General features: G+C 54.5%; 1 protein-coding gene across 1 annotated transcript; it reads left to right on the top strand.

Annotated features, from left to right (window-relative positions):
• Positions 1 to 960: 960 nt before the first annotated feature.
• HNRNPUL2 (heterogeneous nuclear ribonucleoprotein U like 2) lies at positions 961 to 18,713 on the top strand. The gene is made up of 14 exons (XM_054052566.1): positions 961 to 1,794; positions 3,932 to 4,061; positions 4,147 to 4,223; positions 5,747 to 5,886; positions 6,921 to 7,011; positions 7,104 to 7,216; positions 9,248 to 9,514; positions 9,608 to 9,730; positions 12,687 to 12,815; positions 12,912 to 13,080; positions 15,270 to 15,470; positions 16,332 to 16,408; positions 18,404 to 18,511; positions 18,595 to 18,713. Exons 1-14 carry the CDS (start codon positions 987 to 989, stop codon positions 18,661 to 18,663), a joined length of 2,502 nt encoding a protein of 833 aa, XP_053908541.1. The 5' UTR covers positions 961 to 986; the 3' UTR covers positions 18,664 to 18,713.
• Positions 18,714 to 20,130: the final 1,417 nt, after the last annotated feature.

Raw genomic sequence — 20,130 nt, 5'->3', positions numbered from 1 at the left:
ATGACAATTATGACGCGAAAAAGCAGCTTAGGTTTGGGGTCGGGGAGGGATTTCCGCTCATTTCCCTCCCAGCGCTTCGCCCCTGCCTCTTCCTTAAATAAAAACCCCAAAATAGGTATTTTTGACCCTATTTCCTCTCACTTATCAGCGCCACTCGCAGCCCTTTACACCCAAACCCCACTCCCCCCCTTTACCCCTGACACAAAATGGCCGCCACGGCGCGGCGGGCGGGAAAGCGAGAGACGCGCGAGCACTCTGCCTCCTCCCTCATCCAATCAACGCACCGCGTCCGCTGTTGCTAGGCAGAATCCACCTTCTCCACCTTCTGATTGGTCAAGACGCGACCAATGAGAAAATAAGGCGCGGGATTGGGGGGGGAGGGGGGCCGCACGCGGGGAGCGTTGCGCACGTAGGTGGGGCAGGGCGGAGGGCGGGGGGGGGTGGTGGTGGTTGAAAAGAGCTCTCGGCGCATGCGCACCAGCGCGCGGACAGCGGGAAAGACGCACTGCGCCTGCGCAGAGGTGGTGAGGGGCTGGCTACGCGCTTGCGCCGAGGGCTGGAAAGCGGGTTTGGCGCATGCGCGGCGGCGCGTGCGCGCGCGGGAAGAAGCGACGCGGTGTGGGGGGGGCGCGCGCGCATGCGCTGAGGCAACCGGGGGCGTCGTGAAGGCGGCGGCGGCGGTAGCGGCGGCGGTAGCGGCGGCGGTAGCGGCGTCAACCGGAGGCCGAGCGGCGCGGCCTTTAAAGGCCACGCAGCGGGGCGGGCAAAAGCCCCCCCTGGTTTCCCCATCTTCCTTTCTCCTAGCTCGCTAAGGCGTTTCCGTAAGGCTCCGCCTTCTTCTCACGCACCGGGGCCCAGGCCCGACCTTCCCCCCCCCCCCTTCCCCTCAGCTCGGGCCCCGCTTCCGCTTCCCCCCCCCCATCCCTCCCCCCCCTTTTTCCTTTCCCCCCCCCCCCCCCCTCCATCCCCGCCGTTTTGCCGCCGCCATGGATGTGAAGAGGCTGAAGGTGACCGAGCTACGGGCCGAGCTGGGCCGCCGAGGCTTAGATGCCCGTGGGTTGAAGGTGGAGCTGGCGCAGAGGCTTCAAGAAGCTTTGGACGCCGAGATGTTGGCGGCTGGGCCCGAAGAAGGAGGAGGAGGAGGAGGAGGAGGAGGCTCTACCGGGGAAGCTGGGCCGGCGGGAGGCCCTGCTGCTCACCCCCACGGCGAGGAGGAGGAAGAGGAGGAGGAGGAAGACGAGGAAGAGGAGGAAGAAGAGGAGGAGGAAGACGAGGAAGCGCTGCTGGCTGACGAGGAAGAGGCAAGCGGGGCCTCGGGAGGAATAACCGGGGCCTCGGCTGGGTTAACCGGAGCCACGGGAGGAATAAGCGGAGCCGCGGCTGCCATCAGCGGTGCCCCGGGAGGAATATCGGTTGGGATAAGCGGTGTTTCCGGAGGAATTACCGGAGCCGCGGGAGGAATAAGCGGTGTCTCGGTTGGGATAAGCGGTGCCACGGCGGGAATAGCGGCTCCAGGCGGGGTGGAAGCAGCGCGTCCCGGTCCCGCCGAGGAAGAAGAGGAGGAGGAGGAGGAGGAAGAAGAAGAGGAGGAGGAAGAACCGGTGGAGGAAACAGCGGCCGCGGAGGAGAAGAAGCAAGCGCCGTCGCAGGAGCAACCGGGGGCGGAAGGGGAGCCCCGAGCTGAGCCCGGAGGGACCGAGGGCGGCGTTAACGGGGCCGAGAGGCCGCAGGAGGAGGCGCCCAGCGGGGACGAAGCCGCTGCCGTTGAGGCCAAGGACGAAGGAGCCCAGGCCGGTGAGCGCGGAGCGGAGCGCCGTTTGCTGCTCTCCCTCCATCCGCTTTTTCTCTCCTCAGTCCCGTTTTCGGTCTCCCTTCACCTTGAGCCCCGGTTCCAGACCCCAAATCCCGGTTCTTCCGCCCTCAAATCTCGGTCCCTTCTGCCTCCCACCCCCCCAAATCCCTGTTCCTTCCCCCCCCCCAAATCCCTCTTCCTTTCCCCCTCCAAATCCCTGTTCCTTTCCCCCCCCCAAATCCCTCTTCCTTTCCCCCTCCGAACCCCTCTTCCTTTTCCCCCTCCGAACCCCTCTTCCTTTTCCCCCTCCGAACCCCTCTTCCTTTTCCCCCTCCGAACCCCTCTTCCTTTTCCCCCTCCGAACCCCTCTTCCTTTTCCCCCTCCGAACCCCTCTTCCTTTTCCCCTCCAAACCCCTCTTCCTTTTCCCCTCCAAATCCCTCTTCCTTTTCCCCCCCCAAAACACAGTTCTCATTCCTTTCCCCCCAAACTCTCGTTCCCATTCCTTTTTTTACCCCCAAAAAAAAATCTCGGCCCTATCTTCCCCCCAAATCCTGATTTTCATTCCTTTTTCATCCCAAAACTCCCGCTTCTCTTTCCCTCCCCCAAATCCCAGTTCTTTCCCTCCACTCCTTCCAAACTTCAGCTCCTTTTTCCCCCCCAAATCCCGGCTCCTCTTCTTTTTCCACCCCAAATCCTGGCTCACCATTCCTTTCCTCCCCCCTGAATCCTGGTTTCTCTGTTTTCCAACCAAATCCCGGTTCCTCCTTCCCCAGAAAAAATCCCGCTTCCTTTTTCCCTCTTTTTTCCTGAATATTGGATTTTTTTGGGGGGGATGTGGAGCTCCGGAATCCCGGTTTTGGGCCATATAGAGTGGGAACGTTATCCATGACTTTTCCTTGCATTCCAAACATCTCCCACCACACCAAGCGGGATCCTAAGACGCTGAATCCCAGTTTTGGGAGGGATTTGGAATGGCAACGTCGCTCTTGGCTTTTCATTTTCTGGGAATTTTAGGGGTTTCTCCGTTAATCGGAACCCCCAGAAGTGCTCATTGGGGCAAATCCAGGCTTTGCTCCTGGTTTTGTTGCATCCAAGGGGGAATCGGAAGCGATTCCGGCTTCTGAGTCGCTTTAAATGGGAAGAGGGAGGAAAAGAAAAGAGCTTTTTAGGTCAGGAAGTAGGAAAAATTCCGGTTGGGATTGACCGTTGAGACACGTGTGTTGGGAATTAATGGATTGGAATCGCTTCCTTAGAGCTGGAGCTGTTGGGAAGCATCGGGAGTAAGGAAAGAAGGGAAGCGTTAGCTCCGGATTAGGATTTATTAGGGGGAAAAAAAGCCTTTTTCCGAAGGATTTCTGGTAGTGGAGGAGCCGGAGATTGCGTTTGGCTGCGTTGAGTTGGGAATTTAATTGGAATAACGTCGGATAATTATTATCCTTAGGGATTATTATTACATTCAGAGCATTTTATTCAGAGTTCTTGGACAGAAAAGCGGATTTTTCACCTGTAATTCCAAATCCCAACGCTTTTTTCCTGCTTTATTGCTGAAAACGCCGGAATCCAAAGGTTTTCCATCCCTCCCGGAGCTCTTTGGCGCTCGTTATCCGGTGTCTAATTAGTCCTTTGCCCCCGGGATGGTTTGAAGTTTCCCGTTATTAATTAACCAGTGGACGTTGAGCCCGAGTTTTGCTCCGCCGGATTAAAATCCGAGCGGAATTACCATTAGTTGGGATTTTAAGCCGTGTTTGGGGGGTGTTGCTTCCTGCGTTTCCGCCTTCGGAGCTTCCCAATGGATTCGTGGTGGCTTTGTGGGATGTGTTCGCTCCCGGCAAACGCGTGTTTATGTGGCGTCGGGACACGTGGAGCTCCGGAGAGGGCGGGATAACGAGGATGGGATAACGGAGAGGCATCCTTTGATTCAGGGAACCGCCGGAGACCGCTAAAATCCCTGGAATTCCACCATTCCCATCTTTTTATCCCATTTATAACCCCTAAAACATGAGTTTAGCAAAGCAGGAGCCACGTTGCGACGGTGTTTTGTTGTGGAAAGTGTGAAAACACCTGGTTTGGATCCTGAATTCCTTAAGTTTTCCCACTCTTAGGATAAATAATCCATGTTTTTTTTTGCTTCCCGCAGCCGACGAGGACGACAAATCCAAACCGGCCGGCTCCGACGGCGAGCGGAGAGGCGTCAAACGGCAGCGGGATGAGAAGGACGAGCACGGCCGGGCCTACTATGAATTCCGCGAGGAGGCCTACAACAGCCGGTGAGTTCGGAGCTTCCCGAGCCTCCGGAATCGGATCCGGTGGCCCAAACGCTCCCTCATTTCCATTCCCTCCCTTCTTTCCCAGATCCAAGTCCCCTCCGCCACCGGAGGAAGAACCCAGGGAAGGGGAAGACGATGAATCCGTCGTCATCCTGGATACTTGTACGGGAGCCGCCGTTCCGTCGGGAATTCTCGGCCGTATTTTGGGGGGGGTTGGGATGGGTTTGGAGGGATTTGGGATGGAGATTTGGGGGTAGTTAAGGATTTTTGGATGGATTTCAGGGAGGTTTCGGGGGGGAGTGGTGTGAATTGAGGGGGATTGGGGGGAATTCAAGCGGATTTCGGATGGATTGGGATATTTGGGGGGGATTGGGGTGATTTTAGGATGATTCTGGGGGACATTTTGGATGATTTGGGAGATTTGGAGGATGATTTTGGGGGATTTGGGATTATTTGGGGGCATTTCGGATGATTTTGGGGGCATTTGGGGAGATTTGGGAGCATTTGGGATTATTTTGGGGGGCATTTGGGATGATTTGGGGGGATTTGGGACGATTTGGGATGATTTGAGGGGGATTTGAGATGATTTGGGGGGCATTTGGGATGATTTTGGGGGAATTTGGGGGCATTTCGGATAATTTCGGGGGGATTTGGGATGATTTGGGGGCATTTTGGATGATTTCGAGGGGATTTGGGATGATTTGGGGGCATTTGGGATGATTTGGGGGGGATTTGGGAGCATTTCGGGGGCATTTGGGATGATTTCGGGGGCATTTGGGATGATTTTGGGGGATTTTGGATAATTTGGGGGCATTTGGGACGATTTGGGGGCATTTGGGACGATTTGGGGGCATTTGGGACGATTTGGGGGCATTTGGGATTATTTTGGGGGCATTTGGGATTATTTTGGGGGGATTTGGGATGATTTGGGGGGATTTGGGATCATTTGGGGGCATTTGGGATGATTTGGGGGGGATTTGGGATGATTTGGGGGGGATTTGGGATGATTTGGGGGCATTTGGGATAATTTGGGGGCATTTTGGATGATTTTGGGGGAGATTTGGGGGCATTTCGGATCATTTTGGGGGCATTTGGGATGATTTTGGGGGGATTTTGGATAATTTTGGAGGCATTTGGGATGATTTTGGGGGCATTTGGGATGATTTTGGGGGGATTTGGGATAATTTGGGGGCATTTTGGATGATTTTGGGGGAATTTGGGATGATTTGGGGGAGATTTGGGGGCATTTTGGATGATTTTGGGGGAATTTGGGATGATTTGGGGGAGATTTGGGGGGCATTTCGGATCATTTTGGGGGCATTTGGGGGGAATTTGGGAGCATTTGGGGGGAATTTGGGATGATTTTGGCCTCATTCCGGGGTAGATGGGGCGGATCTGGGGGGATTTTGTGGGCATTTGGGATGATTTTGGGGAATTCAGAGGCATTTCCGGCAGATTTGGGGTGGATTTTGAGTAGATCCGGAGCGTTTTGGTGGGATCCCATGGATTTGGGACGATTTGAGGCGGAATTCAGGTGGATTTGAGGGGATTTCAGGCAGATTTGGATCCTTTAGACTTTTCCGTGCGGTCCTGCTGCCGGATCGTGAAACTGGGAGACGCCGAAGTGACGGATTCCTCTGGAATCACCGTCATCCTGTATTCCCGGCTCCTTTTTTTCCGCGTAGATACTTCGGATCTCCACTTCAAAGCCAGCAGGGATCGCTACGGGGGACAACCGCTCTTCTCCGAGAAATTCCCTGCCCTCTGGTCCGGAGCCCGGAGCACTCACGGAGTCACCAAGGGGAAAATCTGCTTCGAGGCCAAGGTGGGCGACCAAAATCCGGAGCTTTTCCTGCATCTCCGGGAGGATTTGGAATACTCCATCCTCCGGGATTGGGCGAGCACAGATGGGAGGCGTTCCCATTTTCTCCACCTTTCCAGGCGCTTTTCCCACTTTTCCATCCGCTTTTTCTGTCTCTTTGGACGCTTTTCCCACCCTTTGGCTGCTTTTCCCACTTTTCCGAGCGCTTTATCCCTGCCAAACCACTTCTTTTCTACGGAAGGGATTCAACCACCCCTTCCCAGCTGGATTTTCCCACCTTTCCAGGATTTTTTCCTCTGCCAAACCGCTTCTTTTTCCGCCAAAAGGTCTCAAACGCTCTTTTCCCACTGGATTTTTACTACTTTTCCATCCGCTTTTTGAGTCTCCGGGCACTTTTCCTATCCCTCCATCCGCTTTTCCCACTTTTCCAGGTCTTTTTCCCACCTCTTTGGCTGCTTTTCCACCTTTTCGGATACTTTTTCACTGCCAAACTTCTTCTTTTTTTATGGAAAAGCCTCAAACACTCCTTTCCAGGTGGATTTTTCTACTTTTCCGGACGCTTTTCCCACTTCTCCACCTCCTTTCCCACCTTTCCCTCATTTCCAGACGCACTTCCAGAAACTTTTCCTCTGCCAAATCACTTCTTTTCTATTAAAGCCATTCAAGCACCGCATTCCCGATGGATTTTCCCACCTCTCTGTGTGCTTTTCCCGTCTCTCCATCCCTTTTTTCCCACCTCTCCAACTCCTTTTCCCACTTTTCCACTCACTTTTTCTCTTCCAAACCACTTTCCTTTTCAAACGACCCTTTTCCCGCTGGATTTTTCCATCTTTCCGGATACTTTTCTCACTTCTCCATCCTCTTTATCCGCTTATCCGTGCGCTTTTCCCCCCTCTCCGCCTGCTTTTCCCACATTTCCAAGCGGTTTTCCTTTTCCAAACCATTTCTTTTTTTACCAAAGGGATCCAAACCTCCGTTTTCCAGCCGGAATTTTCCATCTTTATCCCTGTTTTCCGTGCTGAACGTCTTTCCCGCAGGTGACGCAGTATCTCCCGGTGAAGGAGGGATGCACGGAGGTTCCTCTTTTCCGCGTCGGATGGTCCGTGGATTTCTCCCGCTCGCAATTGGGTAACGTTGGCTTCATTCCCAACATTCCACCTTTTTTTTCCAAGCTTTTTCCCCGCTTCCCGTTGGCTCTAAGGATGCTTTTCCCATTCCAGGCGAAGACGAGTTTTCCTACGGCTACGACAGCCGAGGTTTAAAGGTGGAAAACGGACACTTTGAGGAGTTCGGAGAAAACTTCGGAGAAAACGACGTCATCGGATGCTTCGCGGTGAGCGCGGGAAGAGCGGATGTGTGGGGGGAAAGGATGGAAGCGGGAGCCATTCCGAAAGGCCGGAAAGCCGTCGGGAGGGAGTAGAGCCATTGGGAAAGGCCGGGATCCGTTGGGAAAGGCTGGAGCCGGGATCTGTTGGGAGGGAGCAGAGCCGGAATAGGTCAGGAAAGGCCGAGAGTGGAGTTGGGATCCACTGGGATCCATTGGGAGGAAGCGGAGTTGGGATCCGTTGGGTGCAAACGGAGCGGGAGAGGCCGGAATCCGTCAGTGGGAGGCGTTGGGAAAGAGCAGGAGCTGTTGGGAGAGGCCGCATCCGGAATTCCTTAGGAGGGAGCGGAGCCGGAATGCGTTGGGAGAGGACAAAGCTGGGATGCGTTGGGAAAGGTTGGGAGTTATTGTGTTGCCGGAAGAGTTGGGATATCGGAGCGGTGGTTGCCGGGAGCGTTAGGAGAGCGGAATTGTTGGGAGAGAGCGGAGCGCTCGGCTCTTTGATCCGGAGGCTCTGTTGCTTGGAGCGTAGCGTCGGAAAAGCGGAGCCGGTGGCTTCCGGGAGCATTTGGAGAGCGGAGCTGGTAGGAAAAACAGCTGTTGGATGCGATGTGCCGGAAGTGGAGAGCGGAGCCGTCGGATGCGCCGGCGGAAGCGAGCGGGTGGCACCGGTGCCGGGATTGTAGGGAATGTGGGGAGAACGGAGCCGGAGCCGCAGCCGGATCCACATCGGAATCTGTGGCCAAAGCTGCAGCCGAGCCCGGGGCACATCTGGATCCACATCCAGAGGTGCAGCTGAGCCGGAGCTGCATCTGGAGCTGTATCCGAGCCGGATCTGGATCCGCATCCAGAGCTGGATGTGCATCTGGATCCGCATCCAGAGCCACAGCCGGGCCGGATCACCATCTGGATCCGTGTGCGGAGCCACTGTTCGGTCGGATCCGCAGCTGGATCCGCACCTGGAGCTGTATCGGATGCGGGTTCACATCTGGATCCATATCTGGAACTGTATCTGAGCCGGATCCACATCCGGATCCACATCTGGAGCTGTATCTGAGCCGGATCCACATCTGGAGCTGTATCGGATGTGGATCCGTAGCTGGATCCGCACCTGGAGCTGTATCTGAGCCGGATCCACATCTGGATCCACATCTGGAGCTGTATCGGATGCGGATCCGCAGCTGGATCCACATCTGGAGCTGTATCGGATGTGGATCCGCAGCTGGATCCGCATCCAGAGCTGTATCAGAGCCGGATCCACATCTGGATCCGCATTTGGAGCTGTATCTGAGCCGGATCCGCAGGTGGATCCGCATGTGGAGCTGTATCTGAGCCGGATCCACAGTTGGATCCACATCTGGAGCTGTATCTGAGCCGGATCCGCAGCTGGATCCGCATCTGGAGCTGTATCGGATGAGGATCCACATCCAGATCCGCATCTGGAGCTCTATCTGAGCCGGATCCGCAGTTGGATCCACATCCGGAGCACTGTCTGAGCCGGATCCGCATCTGGATCCGCAGCTGGAGCTGTATCGGATGAGGATCCGCAGCTGGATCCACATCTGGAGCTGTATCTGAGTCGGATCCACAGCTGGAGCTGTATCAGATGCAGATCCGCATCCGGATCCATATCTGGAGCTCTATCTGAGCCGGATCCGCATGTGGATCCACATTTGGAGCTGTATCTGAGCCGGATGCGCAGCTGGATCCGCATCTGGAGCTGCAGCTGAGCCGGATCCGCATCTTGATCCGGATTTACATGGATTCGGAGCCGGATCCGCATCTGGATCCGGATTTACATGGATCCGTAGCCAGCTCCGCATCCGGCTCCCAATCCAGAGCCGCAGCTGAGCCCACTCCACATCCGGATCCTCTTCCGGAGCCCTTTGCTCCGTTTATGGGAAGGGGGAAAAAAACCCCATCCCGAATATTCCCAGAAAAAAGCTGGGAAAAAAGGGACCGTTCGCAAGTTGGGAAAACTCTCCGGGGGTGGAAACATCCCTGTGTTTATTCCCAACTCCGCTTTTCCGTCCTGGGCAGAACTTCGAAGGCGAAGCGGTGGTGGAACTTTCCTTTTCCAAGAACGGCGAAGAGTTGGGAACGGCATTCCGGATTCCGAAGGATTCCTTGGGAGAACGAGCGCTGCTCCCGCACGTCCTCTGTAAGAGCTGTGTGGTGGAGCTCAACTTCGGGCAGAAGGAAGAGCCCTTCTTTCCGGCGCCGTCGGAATTCGTCTTCATCCACGCCGTTCCCGCGGAAGAGCGCATCCGTACTCCGCTTCCGCCCAAATCCATAGAGGAATGCGAGGTCAGCGTCGCCCTTTCCCTTTGGCATCCGATGGGAATGCCGGCGCCGCTCTGCCTCAGTTTCCCCTTTCTTTTTTTCCCGGCTTTTATCCAGGTGTTGTTGATGGTCGGACTTCCGGGTTCCGGGAAAACCCAATGGGCGGAAAAGCAGAGTCAGGAAAACCGGGAGAAGCGCTATAATATCCTGGGAACAGAGACGGTGCTGCATCAGCTGCGGGTGAGTCCGGAAGCGCAGTCGGATCCGCATCCGGAGTGGCGTCCAGAGCCGGATCTACAGCCGGATCCGCTTCCAGAGCTCCATCCGGGCCCGGATCCGCATCCGGATGCGTGTTTAGAGCTGCAGCTGAGCCAGATCCGTATCCAAATGGATCCACATCCGGATCTGTTTATGGATCCGCATCTGGATTCATCTCCAGAGCCGGATCTGCCTCTGGATCTGCATCTGGAGCCGCACCCAAGGCGGATTCAGATCTGGATCTGTATCCAGAGGTGTATCCAAGACGGATCCGGAGCCGGATCTGCATCCGGAGTCACATCCAGAGGTGCCGCTGAGCCAGATCCGTATCCGAGTGGATCTGAGGCCGGATCTGCCTCCGGATCCGCATCCGGACCTGCGTCCAAGCCGGATCCGCATCCGGATTCGTATCCAGAGCCGGATCTACAGCCGGATCCGCTTCCAGAGCTCCATCCAGGCCGGATCCGCATCCGGATGCGTGTTTAGAGCTGCAGCTGAGCCAGATCCGTATCCGAGTGGATCCACATCCGGATCTGTTTATGGATCCGCATCTGGATTCGCGTCCAGAGCCGGATCTGCCTCTGGATCCGCATCCGGATTCACATCCAGAGCTGGATCTACATCTGGATCCGCTTCCAGAGCTCCATCCAGGCCCGGATCCGCATCCGGATGTGTGTTTAGAGCTGCAGCTGAGCCACATCCGTATCCAAATGGATCCACATCCGGATCCGCATCCGGATTCATCTCCAGAGCCGGATCTGCCTCTGGATCCGCATCCGGAGCTGCTCCCAAGGCAGATCCGGATCTGGATCTGTATCCAGAGGTGTATCCAAGACGGATCTGCAGTCGGATCCGCATCCGGATTCGCATCCAGAGCTTGATCTACATCTGGATCCGCTTCCAGAGCTCCATCCGGGCCGGATCCGCATCCGGATGCGTGTTTAGAGCTGCAGCTGAGCCAGATCCGGATCCGAGTGGATCCACATCCGGATCTGTTTCTGGATCCGCATCCGGATTCGCGTCCAGAGCCGGATCTGCCTCTGGATCTGCATCCGGAGCTGGATCTGTATCCAGAGGTGTATCCAAGATGGATCCGGAGCCGGATCCGCATCCGGAGTCACATCCGGAGCTGCCGCTGAGCCAGATCCGTATCCGAGTGGATCTGAGGCCGGATCTGCCTCTGGATCTGCATCCAGAGTCGCATCCAGAGCCGGATCTACAGCCGGATCCGCTTCCAGAGCTCCATCCGGGCCGGATCCGCATCCGGATGCGTGTTTAGAGCTGCAGCTGAGCCAGATCCGTATCCAAATGGATCCACATCCGGATCTGTTTATGGATCCGCATCCGGATTCACATCCAGAGCTGCTCCCAAGGCGGATTCAGATCTGGATCTGTATCCAGAGGTGTATCCAAGATGGATCCGGAGCCGGATCCGCATCTGGAGTCATATCCAGAGGTGCCGCTGAGCCAGATCCGTATCCGAGTGGATCTGAAGCCGGATCTGCCTCCGGATCCGCATCCGGATCCGCATCCGGATTCACATCCCGAGCCGGATCTGCCTCTGCATCCGCATCCAAATGGATCCGGAGCCGGAGCTGCTTCCGGATCCCCATGGAAGCAGATCCCCATCTGGATCCGGATGCGCATCCGGAGCCCCATTTGGATCCGTATGGAGATCGGAGCCGACTCCGCAGCCCTCTCTCTGGTTGCCCCCTCCCCCATTTTGGTGGCCCACAGCCCCTCTTTGGTAGCCACAGGCGCCTCTCAGGTTGCCCACGGCCGCTTCTGGGAGCCCTCACGCCCAGGTGGCCCCAAACCCCTTTTTGGTAGCCCAGACCCCCTTTTTGGTAGCCCAGAGCCCCTCTTTGGTAGCCCAGAGCCCCTTTATGGTAGCCCAGAGCCCCTTTTTGATAGCCCAGAGCCGCTTTATGGTAGCCCAGACCCCCTTTTTGGTAGCCCACCCTCCCAAATCACCCACAGCTACCCTTTTTGGTAGCCCAGACCCCTTTTTGGTAGCCCATGGCCCCTTTTTAGTATCCCGCACCCCCATTTTGGTAGCCCAGACCCCCTTTTATGTAGCCCACTTTCCCAAGTCACCCACAGCTACCCTTTTTGGTAGCCCACGGCCCCTTTTTGGTAGCCCAGAGCCCCTTTTTGGTTGCCCACCCTCCCAAATCACCCACATCTATGCTTTTTGGTAGCCCAGAGACCCTTTTTGATAGCCCAGACGCCCTTTTTAGTACCCCAGAGCCCCTTTTTGGTAGCCCATGGCCCTTTTCAGTAGCCCACAGCCCCTTTATGGTAGCCTTTAGCCCCTTTTTGGTAGCCCAGACCCCCTTTTTAGTACCCTAGAGCCCCTTTTTGGTAGCCCACCCTCCCAAATCACCCACAGCTACGCTTTTTGGTAGCCCACGGCCCCTTTTTGGTAGCCCAGAGCCCCTTTTTAGTACCTCAGACCCCCTTTTTGGTAGCCCAGAGCCCCTTTTAGGTAGCCCGGAGCCCCTTTTTGGTAGTCCACCCTCCCAAGTCACACAGAGCTATCCTTTTTGGTAGCCCGCAGCCCCTTCTTGGTAGCCCAGAGCCCCTTTATGGTAGCCCACCCTCCCAAATCACCCACATCTACGCTTTTTGGTAGCCCAGAGCCCCTCTTTGATAGCCCACAGCCCCTTTTTGATAGCCCAGACCCCCTTTTTGATAGCCCAGAGCCCCTTTTTGGTAGCCCACAGCCCCTTTTTAGTACCCCTGACCCCCTTTTTGGTAGCCCAGAGCCCCTTTTTGGTAGCCCAGACCCCCTTTTTGATAGCCCACAGCCCCTTTTTGGTCGCCCACCCTCCCAAATCCCCCACCTCTACCCCTTTTCGATAGCCCAAACCCCCTTTCCAGTAGCCCAAATCTCTCCGATTGCCCTTTTTCCCATCCTTCCTCCCTCTTCCCGCAGGCGAAAGGCCCGGAAGCGGAAGAATTGGATGCCAAGAGCCGGGATCTGCTGGCCCAGCAGGCGGCTCAGTGCCTTAGCAAGCTGGTCCAGATCGCGCCCCGAGCCAAGCGGAATTTCATCCTCGACCAGGTCCGTATCCCAAATTCCCGGTCTTTTCCCGCTCTCCGGAATTCGGCTTCGTTAAGGGCTTCGTTACCGCTCTTTCCTTTCCCCGTTTTATCCCAGTGCAACGTTTATAATTCCGGGCAACGCCGGAAGCTTTTGGCCTTCAAAGGTTTCTCCCGGAAAGTGGTGGTTATCGTTCCGACGGATGAGGATTGGAAAAAAAGGTTGGAATTACGGAAGGAAGCGGAAGGAGATGACGTTCCGGAGTCGGTGATGTTGGAAATGAAAGGTTGGGATGAGGGGTTTATCCCGATGGGATTCAGGGGAGGAAAAAGGGGGGGAAGTGTTGGGATAAAAAGGAGTTGGGAAGGGTTGGAGTTGGGGGAAGGGAGGATTGGAGAAGGATTTGGGGATGGATTCATGGAAAGAAGGATCTGGAAGGGCTGGATCCATGGGAAGGAGGGATCTGGAGAGGGATCTGGGCATGGATCCATGGAAAGAAGGATCTGGAAGAGCTGGATCCGTGGGATGGAAGGATCTGGAGAGGGATCTGGGCATGGATTGATGGGATGGAAGGATCTGGAGAGGGATCTGGGCATGGATCCATGGAAAGAAGGATCTGGAAGAGCTGGATTCATGGGATGGAGGGATCTGGACATGGATCCGTGGGATGGAAGGATCCGGAGAGGGACCTGGGCATGGATCCATGGAAAGAAGGATCTGGAAGGGCTGGATCTGTGGGATGGAAGGATCCGGAGAGGGATGTGGGCATGGATACATGGGATGGAAGGATCTAGAAGGGCTGGATCCATGGGATGGAGGGATCTGGAGAGGGATCTGGGCATGGATTGATGGGATGGAAGGATCTGGAGAGGGATCTGGACTTGGATCCGTGGAAAGAAGGATCTAGAAGAGCTGGATCCATGGGCTGGAAGGATCTGGAGAGGGATCCTGGGCATGAATCCATGGAAAGAAGGATCTGGAAGGGCTGGATCCATGGGATGGAGGGATCTGGAGAGGGATCTGGGCATGGATCCATGGAAAGAAGGATCTGGAAGGGCTGGATCCATGGGATGGAAGGATCTGGAGAGGGATCTGGACTTGGATCCATGGGATGGAAGGATCTGGAGCGGGATCTGGGCATGGATCCATGGGAAGAAGGATCTAGAAGAGCTGGATCCATGGGATGGAGGGATCTGGACATGGATCCGTGGGATGGAAGGATCTGGAGAGGGATCTGGGCATGGATCCATGGGATGAAGGATCTGGAGAGGGATCTGGGCATGGATCCATGGAAAGAAGGGTCTGGAAGGGCTGGATCCATGGGATGGAAGGATCTGGAGAGGGATCTGGGCATGGATCCAGGGAAAGAAGGATCTGGAAGAGCTGGATTCATGGGATGGAGGGATCTGGAGAGGGATCTGGGCATGGATCCATGGAAAGAAGGATCTAGAAGGGCTGGATTCATGGAATGAAGGATCTGGAGAGGGATCTGGACTTGGATCCATGGGATGGAAGGATCTGGAGCGGGATCTGGGCATGGATCCATGGAAAGAAGGATCTAGAAGAGCTGGATCCATGGGATGGAGGGATCTGGACATGGATCCGTGGGATGGAAGGATCTGGAGAGGGATCTGGGCATGGATCCATGGGATGAAGGATCTGGAGAGGGATCTGGGCATGGATCCATGGAAAGAAGGATCTGGAAGGGCTGGATCCATGGGATGGAAGGATCTGGAGAGGGATCTGGGCATGGATTCATGGAAAGAAGGATCTAGAAGAGCTGGATCCATGGGATGGAAGGATCTGGAGAGGGATTTGGACTTGGATCCGTGGAAAGAACGATCTAGAAGGGCTGGATTCATGGAATGAAGGATCTGGAGAGGGATCTGGGCATGGATTGATGGGATGGAAGGATCTGGAAGGGCTGGATTCATGGGATGGAAGGATCTGGAGCAGTATCCGGGCATGGATCCATGGGATAGAAGGATCTGGAGAGGGATCTGGGCATGGATCCGTGGAAAGAAGGATCTGGAAGGGCTGGATCCATGGGATGGAGGGATCTGGAGAGGGATCTGGACTTGGATCCATGGAAAGAAGGATCTGGAAGGGCTGGATTCATGGGATGGAGGAATCTGGAGAGGGATCTGGGCATGGATCCATGGGATGGAATGATCTGGAGAGGGATGTGGGCATGGATCCATGGAAAGAAAGATCTAGAAGGGCTGGATCCATGGGATGGAAGGATCTGGAGAGGGATCTGGGCATGGATTGATGGGATGGAAGGATCTGGAGAGGGATTTGGACTTGGATCCATGGGATGGAAGGATCTGGAGAGGGATTTGGACATGGATCCATGGAAAGAAGGATCTGGAGAGGGATCCTGGAGTTGTTGGGAGCTTTGGAGCTCGGATCTGTTGCGTCTCCCATCCTTTCCGACATCTTTTTCCAACCCCGTTTTTTTTTTTGGCGCCGTAGCGAATTATTCCCTTCCGGAAAAGAACGATTATTTGGATGAAGTGATTTACGGAGAACTCCAGAAGGAAGAGGCGCAACCGTTGGTCACCAAATACAAGGAAGAAGCCCGGAAGTTGCTTCCGCCTTCGGAAAAGCGAGCGAACCGCCGCAACAACCGCAACAAACGCAACCGCCAGAACCGCAACCGCGGGCAGGGATACGGTGAGGCCTTCTCCGCATGGATTTTCCGGGTCTTTTCCCACTTCCCAAAGCTTTTCCTGCCCGCATTCCTTCCCAAAAGCTCCTCGCGCTTCCGGATTCCGGCGTTCCCCGTGGGTTTACTCCCAGAAATGGGAAGCGGCGCTTCCGTTCCGGCCTTATCCCGCTTCCCGAAGCTTTTCCGCTCTTTATCTTCCTGTCTTTTCCATCCCAAAGGCCCCTTCCCGGATTCCGGATTTGCTCCTGGAAATGGGAAGTGCCACCTCCATTCCGGCCTCGGAGCTCATCCCGATTCTCATCCCGCTTCCCGATTCTTATCCCACTTTTTTGGTCCCCATACTGCCCTCATCCCACTTTTCCTCCCTGGAAGCCGCTCTCCTTCCCATATTCCGCCAATAAGATGGGATTCGCTCCCGGAAATGGGAAGCGCCGCCTCCATTCCGGCCTCGGAACTCATCCCGATCCTCATCTGCTTCCCGATTCTTATCCCGCTTCCCGATTCTCATCCCGCTTCCCGCTTTTCTCCTCCCCATACTGCTCTCATCCCACTTTTCCTCCCTGGAAGCCGCTCTCCTTCCCATATTCCAGCAAAAACATGGGATTCGCTCCCGGAAACGGGAAGCGCCACCTCCATTCCGCCCTCATCCTTTATCCCGCACTTTTTCCGCTCCCCTCATCCCACTTTTCCCTCCTCATTCCACGATTCCGGCAGCAAAGAGGGCTTTTTCCTCCCCGAATCGGGAAGCGTCGAGGGGGGCTGTGTTTCCGTCGGGATTTGGCCCCGATCCGTCGGGATTTGGCTCTGATCCGTTAGGATTCGGCCCGATCCGTCGGGAATTCCGACTTTTCCGTGTTTTTTTCCAGTGGGCGGACAACGCCGCGGCTACGACAACCGCGTGTACGGACAGCAGCAGTACTGGGGGCAGCCCGGGAACAGAGGGGTGAGCCGGAATTCCCCACCGGAAAAAGGAATTCCCGGGATCATCTGGGATAACCGGGATTGGGAGGGATCCGGATATGGAGGAGGGATCGGGATCAGGGAAAGAGATGTGGATTGGAGGGAGGGATTGGGATTGGGATCCGGGTATGGAGGAGGGATCGGGATCAGGGAAAGGGATGTGGATTGGAGGAAAGGATCGGGATTAGGAGGGATTGGGATTGGGAGGGATTGGGATTGGGAGGAGGGATGTGGATATGGAGAAGGGATCCAAAGATGGAGGAGGATTGGGATAATTGGGATTGGGATTAGGGAAAGGGATTGGGATTGGAGGAAAGGATCCGGATTAGGAGGGATTGGGATTGGGAGGGATCCGGATATGGAGGGAGGGATCAGGGAAAGGGATGTGGATTGGAGGGAGGGATTGGGATTAGGAGGGATGTGGTTTGGAAGGAGGGATTGGGATTGGGATTGGGATTGGGAGGGATCCGGATATGGAGGAGGGATTGGGATCAGGGAAAGGGACGTGGATTGGAGGGAGGGATTGGGATTGGGAGGGATTGGAGGGAGGGATTGGGATTGGGAGGAGGGATGCGGATATGGAGAAGGGATCCAAAGATGGAGGAGGATTGGGATGATTGGGATTAGGGGATCAGGGAAAGGGATTGGGATTGGGAGGGATCCGGATATGGAGGAGGGATTGGGATCAGGGAAAGGGATGTGGATTGGAGGAAAGGATCCGGATTAGGAGGGATTGGGATTGGAAGTGGGAGGGATGTGGATTGGAGGGAGGGATTGGGATTGGGAGGGATCCGGATGTGGTGGAGGGATCGGGATCAGGGAAAGGGATGTGGATTGGAGAAAAGGATCGGGATTGGGAGGGATTGGAATTGGGAGGGATTGGGATTGGAGGGAGGGATTGGGATTGGGAGGAGGGATGTGGATATGGAGAAGGGATCCAAAGATGGAGGAGGATTGGGATAATTGGGATTGGGATCAGGGAAAGGGATGTGGATTGGAGGAAAGGATCCGGATTAGGAGGGATTGGGATTGGGAGGGATCCGGATATGGAGGAGGGATCGGGATCAGGGAAAGGGATGTGGATTGGAGGAAAGGATCCGGATTGGGAGGGATTGGGATTGGGATTGGGAGGGATTGGAATTGGGATTGGGATTGGGAGGGATCCGGATATGGAGGAGGGATCGGAATCAGGGAAAGGGATGTGGATTGGAGGAAAGGAGTGGGATTGGGAGGGATTGGGATTGGGAGGGATCCGGATATGGAGGAGGGATTGGGATCAGGGAAGGGGATGTGGATTGGAGGAAAGGATCAGGATTGGGATTGGGAGGAGGGATGCGGATATGGAGAAGGGATCCAAAGATGGAGGAGGGAGTCAGATCGGGAGGAAGGATCAGGGAAAGGGATGTGGATTGGAGGAAAGGATCCGGATTAGGAGGGATTGGGATTGGGAGGAGGGATGTGGATATGGAGAAGGGATCCAAAGATGGAGGAGGATTGGGATAATTGGGATTGGGATTAGGGGATCAGGGAAAGGGATGTGGATTGGAGGGAGGGATTGGGATTGGGATGGATTGGGAGGGATCCGGGTGTGGAGAAGGGATTGGGATCAGGATCAGGGGAGGGGATGTGGATTGGAGGAAAGGATCCGGATTGGGAGGGATTGGGATTGGGAGGGATCCGGATATGGAGAAGGGATGAGGATCAAGAAAAAGGGATGTGGATTGGAGGAAAGGATCCGGATTGGGCCGACGGGATATGGATTGGCAAAATTCCATGGTGGGGAGGTCCCGGCTCCCTTTCCTGGGATAACCGGGATCCATTCCCACCGCTCCTGCGAGGAACCATCGGCACTGGGAACGAGGATTCATGTTGGGAGAAGGGAATGAGGATTGGCGGAAGGGAAAAGGCCTTCACCTCAGCTCCTCCTCCTCCCAATCCCACCCATTCCCAACCCCATTCCCGGTTTTTTTTTTCCCAGGGTTACCGGAATTTCTACGACCGCTACCGAGGCGATTACGACCGTTTCTACGGCCGCGATTACGACTACAACCGCTACCGCGATTACTACCGACAGTACAACCGGGAGGTAACGGCGTTCCCGGTCGGAATTCCCAAGTATTCTGCCTTTTATTCCCAGGATAATCCCAATAATCCTTTTTTGTTTCCCAGTGGCAGAATTACTACCAGGACAGGGATCGGTACTACAGGAATTACTACGGATACCAAGGCTACCGGTGAATCCCCCGCCGCATCCCGAAATCCGGCCGGGAATTGGGAATTTGGGAAAAGGGTTGGGGGAGGGGGAGGGGGAAAAAAAAGAGGGAAAAGGGGAGGGGGGTGGGGAAAAAAAAAAAAAAAAAGGGGGGGGGGGGAAAAGAGAGAGAGGGGGGAAAAAAAAAAGGAAAAAAAAAAAAAAATTCCGGAAAAGACGGCGGAAAAATGTACATTTTTTTTTTTTTTTTTAAAGTTTGTTGAAAAGAAAATTGTCTGATTCCGTAAAAACCAAAAAATAACGGCTCCGAGGGGGCGGGGAGTTTGTTGTCCCGGAAAAAAAAGGGGGGAAAAGGGAAGGGATTCCCGAAAAAATGGGGGTTTTGGGGGGGGAATAATGGGGGTTTGGGGAAAAAATGGGCATTTTGGAGGGGAAAAGGCGGTTTTGGGGAGGGGAAATTCCCGTCTTGGTGAGAAAATTCCCATTTTGGGGGGAAAAGTTCCCATCTTGGTGGGAGAATTCCCATTTTGTGGGGAAAAATTCCCATCTTGGTGGGAGAATTCCTATTTTGGGGGGAAAAATTCCCATCTTGGTGAGAAAATTCCCATTTTGTGGGGAAAAATTCCATCTTGGTGGGAAAAATTCCCATTTTGTGGGGAAAAATTCCATCTTGGTGGGAAAAATTCCATTTTTGTGGGAAAATTCCCATTTTGGCGGGAAAAAAATCTTATTTTGGCGGGAAAATTCCAATTTTGTGGGGAAAAATTCCATCTTGGTGGGGAAAAATCTCATCTGGGGGAAAAAAAATAGCGTTTTGTGGGGAAAAAATTCCCATCTTGGGAAAAATTCCCATTTTTGTGGGAAAATTCCCATTTTGGCGGAAAAAAATCCTATTTTGTGGGAAAAAAAATACCATTTTGTGGGAAAAAAATCCCATCTTGGCGGGAAAAATCCTATTTTGGTGAGAAAAAGTCCCATTTTGGTGGGAACATTCCCATCTTGGCGAGAAAAATTCCCATCTTGGTGGGAAAATCCCATCTTGTGGGGAAAAAAATACCATTTTATGGGGGAAAAATCCCATCTTGGTGGGAAAAATTCCCATCTTGGTGGGAAGAATCCTATTTTAGCGGGAAAATTCCAATTTTGTGGGGAAAATTCCCATCTTGGCGGGAAAAATCCTATCTTGGTGGGGAAAAATCCCATTTTGGTGAGAAAATTCCATCTTGGTGGGGAAATTCCCGTCTTGGTGGGGAAAAATCTCATCTTGAGGGAAAAAGTACCGTTTTGTGGGGAAAAAAATACCGTTTTGTGGGGAAAAATTCCATCTTGGCGGGAAAAATCCCATTTTTGTGGGAAAATTCCCATTTTGGTGGGAAAAAATCCTATTTTGTGGGAAAAATACCATTTTGTGGGAAAAAAATCCCATCTTGGCGGGAAAGATTCTCATCTTGGTGGGAAAATTCCCATTTTGGTGGGAAAAATTCGCATCTTGG

This window comes from Cuculus canorus, chromosome 34, assembly GCF_017976375.1.
Source record: "Cuculus canorus isolate bCucCan1 chromosome 34, bCucCan1.pri, whole genome shotgun sequence".
Lineage (NCBI taxonomy): Eukaryota > Metazoa > Chordata > Aves > Cuculiformes > Cuculidae > Cuculus > Cuculus canorus.
This window is presented reverse-complemented; position numbering and strand designations above follow the sequence as displayed.